This window comes from Triticum urartu, chromosome 5A (assembly GCF_056163025.1).
Source record: "Triticum urartu cultivar PI428250 chromosome 5A, HENAU_Tu73, whole genome shotgun sequence".
Taxonomy (NCBI): Eukaryota; Viridiplantae; Streptophyta; class Magnoliopsida; order Poales; family Poaceae; genus Triticum; species Triticum urartu.
In genome coordinates, this window is record NC_141877.1 from 15,306,724 (window position 1) to 15,317,468 (window position 10,745).

Below are 10,745 nucleotides of genomic sequence, written 5' to 3' on the forward strand. Positions count from 1 at the left end.
GCAACAAGAACCATTTAAAAAAAAACTTTTGCTTTGGCAATAAAATATGCTGCACCATGAGGCAATTATTGAAGCCTTTTCATCCATGCATGGATGCACATGGCACAATTGCTGGTTATGGTAAACAAACACAATACAATATAGTACCTCGCTCTTTTGCATTGCCTTGAGCTGAACTAAAGCTCACCTCACCTCACCTCACCTAGGCATGCATGCATAAACCAAGAGTTCCCTGAGATATGCCGGGCTGTCTCTCACTGATCTCAGCTGCAATCTTTTTATAATATGTTCTTCTGTGTTGTGTTTGGTTGGGTAGTACTTGTCTGGCAATGACCAAAAGATAGTGTGATCATTCATCCTCCTAGATTAATTAGCTGCTTCCCATCTAAACTAATCCAATCAAATAACATGGCCAAGAAAGCACTGATCAAATCACTCGAGATCATCGATAACGCGTTGTTTAATCATAGTATCATGCATGATATACTCCATGATGGGGAACAAGCCGATCATCTGTCTGTATTAACGGGTATATACTATGTGCATGTTGAGTATGTACATACATATATGTGCAGATCACAGAGATCTTCTTGGCTTGCCCTACCAACTAAAGACATGTTGCATTTTATGCAGACAGAACTGTGCCAACTTTGCACTGCATATCTCAACCGCTTTCTCTACCCAATAATGAACTCGATCTCAATCTCGGATTGATCATATCTGTATCTTTAAGGCTGTGCAAATCACGCAATATCTATTAAATAAATTAAGAGGGCCAATGAGATGACGCAGAGGAGCTAGATAATACTATTCTTGCATGGATGACTCACGCACGAGTCAGAGAGAAGATATGCATGCATGTATACCGGGATATGATCATCTCATGCGTGCACTACACTAACCAAAATATTTCAAAGCAGGATATTATGGGATATTTTGGAAAATAATAATGGTACTACTAGATGAGATGCTGGGACTTGTCATACATATATGGAATTAGCTGCGAAGATCAGACCTAAAATTCATGATTGGTTAATTGATGCAGACAGTTCAACGTGACAGGACTGAGATAATGCATATGTGACATATATATTCGTCCAATTTTTCTGCATAGAAGAATTAACTGAAAATCCATACTTACATGCAGAAAAATCTTATTATATGTATCCTGGTTACCGCCCTCATTATTTCATCAGTGTGATCGGGATTGAGCAACAGCAAGTAGCTAGCTAGCAACCAAAACTTGCAAACCTGTGGCTGAGAAATCCTCGTCTCCATGCATGCACGCATGCGTGCAACATATATCTATAAGCTGATCATGGATGCATGCATGCACACAATCGTAACGAGCAATTCCTCACCATGAATTTCTCTCTCAGTTTTCAGAATATAAAGTCATCCAAGGAAAGGGCTGATCGACTTGCATGAGCAGCTAGCTTCTCTTGGTGACACTATTTCGATCGTCCGAATTATTGGCGCCGTAATGTTGGCGCAGTGACAAGTTGAGCCGCCTCACGATCTCCTCCACTGTTGAGTTGAATCCCTCTTCCACCTGAAATCAATCAAAGTTGCACCAGGTAATTAATATTGATCAGTTAATTAAAGATGCCAAATATGTATTTGGGTTATAATTCATATGTATACATGCATGTATACCACAGTGTATCTCATGTAATTTTGTGATGTGCCACGTATATCATGTGTACATATACCTCAAGCATTTCCCAGCAAAGGCGATTCACATTGTTTAAATACACGTTAATTGTGTGAATGTGTAGCCTTATTTGAGATCAAATTATGAGATGCTGCAATTTCATTTTGAGACAGCGGAAGGAGATGCTACAGTTTGTTCTCCCCAACCTCACTGGAAAAAATAGTAGGAATTGTGTGTGCCAAAAAGTTTATCATTCCATTTGATTGATTTATTACCTATCCAACGACACAACTGCATGAAAAGTACACATTTAATTAAAAAAGTATAGAAGAAAAAGTTATATCCGGCTGATCTCTTAACTATGATCTTATCCGATATAGCACGCTTGAGTCCAACAACTAACATGCTGATCGATCAATCACTTCTCAAGCTACCTCTTGGTGAGTTGTTTTCAACACACACACACACACACACACACACACACACACACACACACACACACACACACACACACACACACACACACACACACACACACACACACACACATCATATCTCCAAGTTTTTAATTTTAAATCATAAACATGAAACTCAAGAACTAATTCTTGGTTGATCATATATCTACATATATAGTGGCCTTTTATTTTTCCAGAGATCAATAAGGATGGCCATTTGGGGTTTTCACATCTCTATATCCGGTCACACAGCTTTCTAGCTATGATGGAGTTCACATGCATGGAGTAAAGTACCTGCCCATACAAACAATACAGTGAATAGAGATGTTCGGAGATAAATGTACAAGCGGCTTACATGAGGTGCCTAAATAACCCAACAATAGGGATTCGTGATATATACTGTTGATTCAGTGCTGTGTCATTTCAGCGTGTTGGTGTTTTTTCTCCTTTTTGAGACACACATTTTCTGGATAGTAAAATTACGGTTTTTGTGCAATGGGAGACCGGGAACACCACCACGTGCCACTTCAAAAAACCGGACGAATGCACTCATCCTGCACTTACTGTTTAATCTCCGTGGGACTTGCTTGAACCTACAAACTCCATTATCAGTGACAACTTTCTTAGTGCATCTACACTTTACATACTAGAAGTTGGTCGTCCCTCCTTTCCGATTTAAAAGGGCCACGTGTATCCCTAAATTGACAATTCTACCAATGTAATACAAATTGTATGCCCCAAAAATTATACCATCAGAAAATATAACATTTGAAGTTTCTAATGATATATTGTTTGCGATATATATAACTCATGTTATGTTGGTTATATTGTCGATCTAGGGGTACACGTGAGACTTTTAAACCAGAAAGGAGATAGTATTACACATGTGCTTAATGAGTGTTCCTAGGAGAAGCATCAACGGTCCATCTTCGAACTATCCATTCCCACACACTTTTTTGTTTGTTACACTATCGATTGGCTGAAGGCGAACTAGATGATCAATGTCTCCTCAAGCACCAATAATGTTACAAGATTTGATGAACATATCATCTTGATATTAATATATTGCCCTTTGTCGAAAATAAAGGAGAGACAGGCGGAAACCAGAGCAGACTTAAAATTACTAAAATTTATCAAGAAGAGATCCTTAACACCCCATGCATGTTACACCCCCTCTAGAAGGCAAGAAGCTAAAACATGTTTATTTTGCTAAGCACCTCTCCAGACCCACACATGCATGTGTCATTTACTCGTATTGTGAGATTAGTGGACGAGGATGAGGTGAAACGCAATTTTGCTACATCTAAGTCGCATGATATTTTCTTATATATCTACATCTAAGTAGGAGTAGATGGCATGAGCCATCCCATGTCTCGGTGTTTAGATTCACGTGGCAGGGTGGAATTAATGATCAAGATTAGAAGATCAGATGGTAAGAAAATCTTAGTCGGCTTACGACGACAGTGCAATTTGCACTCTTGACTCTATCTATAGTAATTTGTGCAAGTAGGGAAATATGAGCAGAAACTTGGTTAATTGGGTGCTTGCCTTTGCGGTGATGGTGATGATGGCGGTGTCGGCCGGGAAGGGCATGACGCTGGTGTGGGTGATGGCGAGCCGGAGGTCCTCCACCTCCGCCAGCACCCTCACCAGCAGCCCCCTCGCGTTCTTGCAGTGGATGCGCACCAGCACGGTCTTCTCGTCCGACACCCGCACCTCGATCTCCGGCAGCCCGCCGTGGCTCGACTCGCCGGCGTCCTCGTCCTCCTCGTCGTCGGCGGCGGCCTTGATCTTCTTGCTGACGAGCACGGCGGAGCGGATGGTGGTGGTTGTGGTGGCGGCGGCGCTGTCGTCGTCCTCCATGGTCTTCACCTTGTCCTGCAGCTCCCTCACGTACTTGACCGCGTCCCCGAGAATCGTCGCCTTGTCCATCTGCACATCACAGTGTAGAATCAGATGAGCAAATAGAAATTAATTCTTGCACATACAATCTTAAATCTGAAGTATAATTAATTACTCTGCAGGTGATTAGCATGAAGAGGAAGCATGGAATGAAACCGAGGAACAAGAGGAAGAGCAAGAAATTAAACCTTCTTGAGGTTGGGGATGACGGTGGAGAGCTCGATGAAGCGCTGGTTGATCTTCTCCCGGCGGCGGCGCTCGGCGATGATGTGGTCCTGCACGGGCCCCGGAGAGGCTGACGGCCCGGCCGTTGAGCCCTGCGCGCTGCCCCCCGATCTCCTCCCAGCGGCGGGCGTACTATGGCCTCTGGGGGCAGGGGCCGGCCGCGGGGAGATGTCGATGTCAGCCGGCAGCTGCGCGGCCTGCGAGGACGCGGCGGCGGCGCTGAAGTTCCAGCTCATGGGCCTGCTGCTGTTGGTGGTCTTGGTCCTGGCGCGGGCTGTGTGCGGGGACCACCCGGGTCCGGCGGCGGCCGCGTCGTGGTCCATGGCGGCGCCGGGGCTGTCGCCGGAGCTGGTGCTCCAGCTGCTGGGCTGGTGGTGGTCCACCTGCACCCTCAGGTCCCTGACGCCGCCGCCGGCCGCCGTGGACTCGCGGAGCGCCTGCAGCGACGGGAAGGCGGCACCAGCACTGCTGCCACCGGAGCTGGAGCCAGCACCACCGTATACGGGAGGAGCCGCGGCGGCGGCGGCGGCGTGGTACTGCTGCTGGTCCAGCGTGTTCATCGCCCACTGCATGAAGTCGTCCATGCCTAACTCCCTCCCTCCTCCCTCAATCGATCGATCCTGCGGAGGAACAAATCAATTAACACTCACTCTACTCCAAGAATCATCAACAACACATCAATCACATGCATGGCAGCCCAGCTTGATTGGACTCGAGATGATGAACTCGAGCACAAATATATCCATGCGATTGAACTGCTCCTCACATACCTGGCCTCAGATCTCTCTTCCTTCCTCCCTCTCTCTCTAGAGTGAGAGGGAGAGAGGAACTCCTAGCTAGAGAGAGAGAGAGAGAAAGCAAAGCTGAATTGAGGGAACAAATACCAAAAGAATAGTTTTTGGTTGTGTGTCCTACCAGCTAGCTAGCTGCTGCTACCAGTATTATACTTGTGAGGGCATTTCACATTGCACCCCACAGATAATACTAAATATGTGTGTGTGTGTGTGTGTAGGTCTGCAGTTCTGTTCCACTGTTTTCTTGGAACTGTACGTGCCCCAGTTAAAAATCTACCAACACGTACTAGTAGTACATATATAGATATTGTTCCAGTGAAAACTGTGTCACTAGATCTCATCATTTTCACCCTTTTACCAACCTGAAAAGTAAATGTCCAAGTTGCAGCCATCAGTGCAATTTCGATTTCTTTTCTTGTATGACACCGGCCAAAAAATACATGCTGCTGGACACATGTGTTGAGCGATGCAGGTTCCACGTTCCAATAGTCAACTTTTGAGCGCCTGGCATATTCAATCAAACTAGCTGCGTGCGCGCTACATGTAGTCTGCCATTACTTAACAGGTTGTTAATCGTGGAGGGTCCATCAGTGACCATTTCTAGGGTTCACATGGAACACGGTTTTTTTTTTGAACGGGGCCGCTGCGTGGCGGTGCACGATCTCCCCTCCACACATGCTTTGAGATTGGTGACCTGTTTTAGTTTTATTTTTTACTTTCTCCGTTTCAAAATAAGTGACTCAACTTTGTACGAACTTGGGTTTAATGCATGGCGTGTATGATTTTGTACTATTTGGAGAATGCAAATACATACATGTGAAGCTGTCAGTGTTTATGAACTACAGTTGCACATATTTTTGATACAATAAAGTGCTTGGTACATGTATGAGATATTCCTGAAATTGATTGAAATTATACATGTCAATGATTAGGAATTATATATGTGATATTACAAACGAGGAAATTTTTGGAAATATTTAAATAAATAAAGGATCGATCAATGACCATTTCTAGGGTTCACACGGAAGCTGGATTTTCTAATGGAACCACCAAATATTATGAAGTTGGTGAAATATTTTAGCAATTTTACAATACAATGTGTGCACCATTTTGTATCACTAGGTGAATCCAAGTACATGCTCCAAGTCCCCACTTGGACTCACCAAAAGTGTGTGGTAAACATTTATGAATGATATTTGCAAACCCTTTTGAAATAGTGAAATGGTTGATACCTATATAAAACATTTCTTTAATTGATTAAAATATGATTGAAACTTATGCGAATAATTATGAATAACATTTGTAAAAAATTGAAATAATAAACATGTTTGATACATGTATGAAATGTTTCTGAAATTTATTGAAATAATTAAATTTTGTGTTATATTGGTAACCTTTTTCGAAACAATGTATTATAACTAAAATAATTAAAAAGTTAAATAAAAATGATCTTTTAAACATGTCGTCGTTGAAAAGAAATAAGAAAAAGAAAATTTGTAATAGTTATTTTGAAAGATGTCATTGTTTACTTCTTTTTAAAATCATTGTTAGGACCTATCAAATGTTTTTCAAAATACAACAAAACCCAGATAAATGATTCCAAAATACATGAGAATATAAATGTTGATGTATGGCCATACTTTGTGAGCTAGAGCCACTTGATTGGTCAAGGTCACTTAGATGTTTATGTATGGGTGGACCCACTTTTGTTGCAAAAAGATCTTAGATCTATTAATACAACTTAAGTACAAACACCCTTAGAAAATAAAGAAAATACATCAAGGTCCCTAGGGGCCAGTCGTCTTCTTCGTCATGAACAGGGCGATTACTGGAACCACTTGATTGATCAAGCACACTCATTAGAAATAACTTTGCAGACACATACATAGTACCGGGCCCGCCTTTACCCCATTGCTTTGCAATTAATCAACTAATTACTAGCAAAATAAACCTAGCTTAAATGGTTTGGTTCCTTGTGGAGGAACCAGCCCACTCCGGGATCAAGTCTTGACTTCACATGGGTGCTCGCATATTTCTTGAATTTATCCAGGCTGTTGTATGACAATATTATTTCAGTGGAGTGGTGTGCCTACCGAGTACAAGGTGTCAGTGACGAGGTGTCAGTGTGGTATGGTGCGCCCGTCGAGTGCGAGGTGCATGCGATGGTTTCGTCAATCTCAAGATCTACCGGCTCAATCACCCGAAGGTGTTTATAGGGTTTGGGTTGTGTGTGTTCATTGGGATGAGTGTGTGTATTGTGATCATCTGGGCCGGGTTCATATTGTGTTTCTAAACAAAACTAATTACCACGTTGTTAGTAACTTAACTAGTCAGCGTATAAGCGTGACGTGTCAGGTGGCATTCCCTTATTGGATATGGAAGTCCCATGTGATGCATGTAGATGGATGTGCATGTCGGATGCATGGTCCATGAGATGGACCAATCGATATCGGATGAGCAGTTAAAGCCGAGATTGGCATCACATACATGATTCATCAACATCTTTTGACATGCATGTTGGCCATACTATGTCAGAAGATAGAATACCACACATGCATGCATCAGATAGAGATCTAGATCCATTTCTGTATACTCCTATACGGATATTTTTGGACTAGAAACTTACATACATGCATCAGATAGTTTGTAGACCGAATCGGGCAGAAGTACAAGTGTGGAAAATGTATATATGTAAGTGTCATTTCTGTGCATTTGTCACCGCGCGCGTTCCAGTCCCCATTGATTGATCGAGGCTACAAGTGGTGCGTGTTGTTCATGGTTTTGGCCTGGGTTAGGTGCGTGCAGGTGAGATACTGTTGATCTAGCTCATCATGCATACATGCATGCCCTATAAACTATGCCAAAATTAAACCTAGTCATGCATCTCCAAAGTAGGGCATGTACATTGGTTTTTGGTTGGGAAGACATCATTCTTTCAACTTTCCATATCATGTTGCAACGACAATAAAAACATGGCATGAATGAAAACAAAACCATTATATTGTGCTTGTTTTCGGGGGACATTATACATGTTTCTGGTCATATAACTCCAGTGCTCCACTAAGCTTCTAACGCTAAGGCTAGTCATAGTGGGAGTAACTTAGCTAGTAACATAGCGCATTTCGAGAAAATTCTGCTTATGTGGCAAGTAATTAATGAGAGGTGATAACATAATATGTTACTGTAACATAACGCTTTCCAAGACAAGATGAGTGTACGAGCTAATAAATGAAGTCATCTATGATACTACTAGTATGTTACTTTGCATTATGAAGGCAGTAACTTAGACTAGTGTCATATGCATGACACTAGTCTAAGTTACTCCCCACTATGACCAGCCTAATAGTTTTTCGCCCCTTTGGTAGCACTGGTTGTTCTACATTGAATGCCCCTGTTAGTGCCCTGAACTTGTTCCTTCCCTTCCTCTTTCCCTTTTGTTACTTGGATCGGACGATGGTTATAATCATTTCTGATTTAACGGAAAAAAATGGTTCGTCCACGGGAAGAAGAAAAAAGGTTACTACGTGCGTTAGGTGTTTTCTCAGAAACACGCAAAGTTGGCATATCTTCTTCCAACTGATAGTAGGAGTGACAAAAACAAAACTACAACCACTCACTTAAGTATGTACGCGTGAAGGTATGGGAGTGAGAAAAGTTGGGCTAATTAGTTAGTCTCTTGCTATGTGGCACGAGGAAATCACGCGCGATAAGTTGGCGCGCGGACCTGCATGCCCTGGTACGTGATTGGTGCACGTCCGCGTCAGATCGTACGCACCTACGTGCCCCCAAAAGCATGAATCACGTGCGTGCGAGCTGTGCAAACTGCGGCCGCGGTTAACAAATGTGACTTCTGGGTTCAGACACGTACGCACGCACGCACGCTAGCGCGCTGAAATGTTGAGACAAGGAGACATCATCGGCCGGCCGGCCAGCGTCCAAGTTGACATTAAGCACCGATGGATCGATCGATCGTGACGCGCAGACATGAGCAGAATCGCGTCGATTGGTCGATGAAAGAAAGCCAGCACCAGAAAAATGGAAATCACAGTGGCGCAGTGCTACTGCCGCCACATGCATGCATGATTAATGAATATATGTTGTCGATGAGAGAAAAGGTGGGGCGCGCGCACGTGATGTGGCGCCCGCAGCAGCAGCGTCGTGCACAATTTTCCGGGTGAAGAAACATACTCCACTCGTGTGTACAGGCAGCCTGCCTGAGCTATAGAGACAGACTTTGACATGCATGCATCAGCCGGACACGTTCACGTGTACCGGGTCCTGGGTCCATCGTCCATGTATAGATGGCCTGCGCGGGACCGGCCCGCGCAAGCACCGCGTGCAGGAGTGAGTGTACATGGGAGCGGTGCGGCGCTTCGTAGCTGGTGGGGTCTGTCATGGTTGCCGGTGTCACTGTTGAGGTGTTTCAAAACAAAAATGTACATCCAAGCTGGCTTCGCAAGGGTGTAATGGGAACATGTGAAAAACATACTATAAGGCGCGTGTATGTCTAGCAAGTCAATTCGTTTGTGTAACAATTTTTACATCTCACGCTTGTTTTGTAGTTGTATGCCATAATGATTGCTAATTCGTTCGAGGAATTAATGTGCCGTTTCACCACACTGGCGTGCCCCTCTCCCCTCCATTTCACTCTCCTTTGTTTCCGGATTATCCCCCTTTCAACTCAATACGTCTCTATCCTTTCCCCCTTTCTTACGAGCTACTGCTTCTGTCGAACCCTCCCAATCATAGCTCTGGCTGATGCCGACAAGCACACCACCGTACTCCTCTTCCATCCTCGTGTTGGTTGCCGGTTCTACATCAATGCCCCCGCATCCACGAACCCTAGAGTCCGAGATCGGACCTCGTCGGAATCCACCCTTCTGGTGGTAAGAGCCATGACCACTACTGTGGTGTAGGCCTGTAGTAGTGGCGATATATAGGATCAGTTGTCAGCCGTTGGTGGAGGGATGAAAGGCGGAAGAGATTTGTCAATTACACGTATAGGTCGATTTGCACCTCATAGTGGTGGCGTAGCCAAAACCATGACATAACAGGCCATACCCAGATTTGATCAAGGAATACCGCTATCAGGGACCAAATATTTTAGGTATTATAAAGTTTAGGGTAAAAGTTAGGAAAAAGTTCAGAGACAAAAACATGCTTCATGATAATTTGGGGGACAAATAGTTGCACTTCTCTCTTTGTGGAAAAGAAGGCATACGACCAATTCCAAACAGGTGACATAACAACGAACAAAAAAACGATATATGTTTTGGCTAGCATGCTCTTGGGAAGGAAAAGCCCTCCCAGCAAAAGGCAACAAAGTCCAATTTCTAGTAGTGAGATAGAGACTGAAAAGTATCCTGGACGAAGGAGATCTGCACATACATAATCGTCACCGTATCATTCCAAATCTCTTAAAGTACAGAGATTAGAGAGTGCATGACGGGCTAAGCAAAATTAATCAAGTAATGGCACTTATCACACACCAAGTTAGCATAGTCTAAACTGGCAACCGAAGCAGCAACACGAATATGTTTGATACGTTGCGTGTGCGTGACCTCGGGCCAATAGTCGTTCGCTCCGACAAATCATAATTTTTTTTAGAGAAGGAGGATCACCCCACCTCTCCATCTGAGCGATGCATGCAGCCATATTATTAATTATTCATAAAAGACCTAACAAAAAATACAACAGTAAATTTGAAAACCACCG

General features: G+C 43.6%; 1 protein-coding gene across 3 annotated transcripts; it reads right to left on the reverse strand.

The window, feature by feature from the left end:
- Positions 1-1,092: 1,092 nt before the first annotated feature.
- LOC125507030 (transcription factor bHLH27) lies at positions 1,093-5,184 on the reverse strand. 3 transcript variants are annotated; one of them, XM_048671727.2, is made up of 4 exons: positions 5,007-5,183; positions 4,200-4,856; positions 3,658-4,041; positions 1,093-1,552 (listed from the first exon to the last, which is right to left on the reverse strand). In XM_048671727.2, exons 2-4 carry the CDS (start codon positions 4,818-4,820, stop codon positions 1,433-1,435), a joined length of 1,125 nt encoding a protein of 374 aa, XP_048527684.1. In that variant the 5' UTR covers positions 4,821-4,856; positions 5,007-5,183; the 3' UTR covers positions 1,093-1,432. The 3 variants fall into 3 exon arrangements, with proteins under 3 accessions (XP_048527684.1, XP_048527685.1, XP_048527686.1); XM_048671729.2 differs by lacking the exon at positions 1,093-1,552 and adding an exon at positions 2,062-2,403 and having other exon boundaries at positions 5,007-5,184; XM_048671728.2 differs by having other exon boundaries at positions 4,200-5,183.
- Between the last annotated feature and the right edge of the window lie 5,561 nt (positions 5,185-10,745).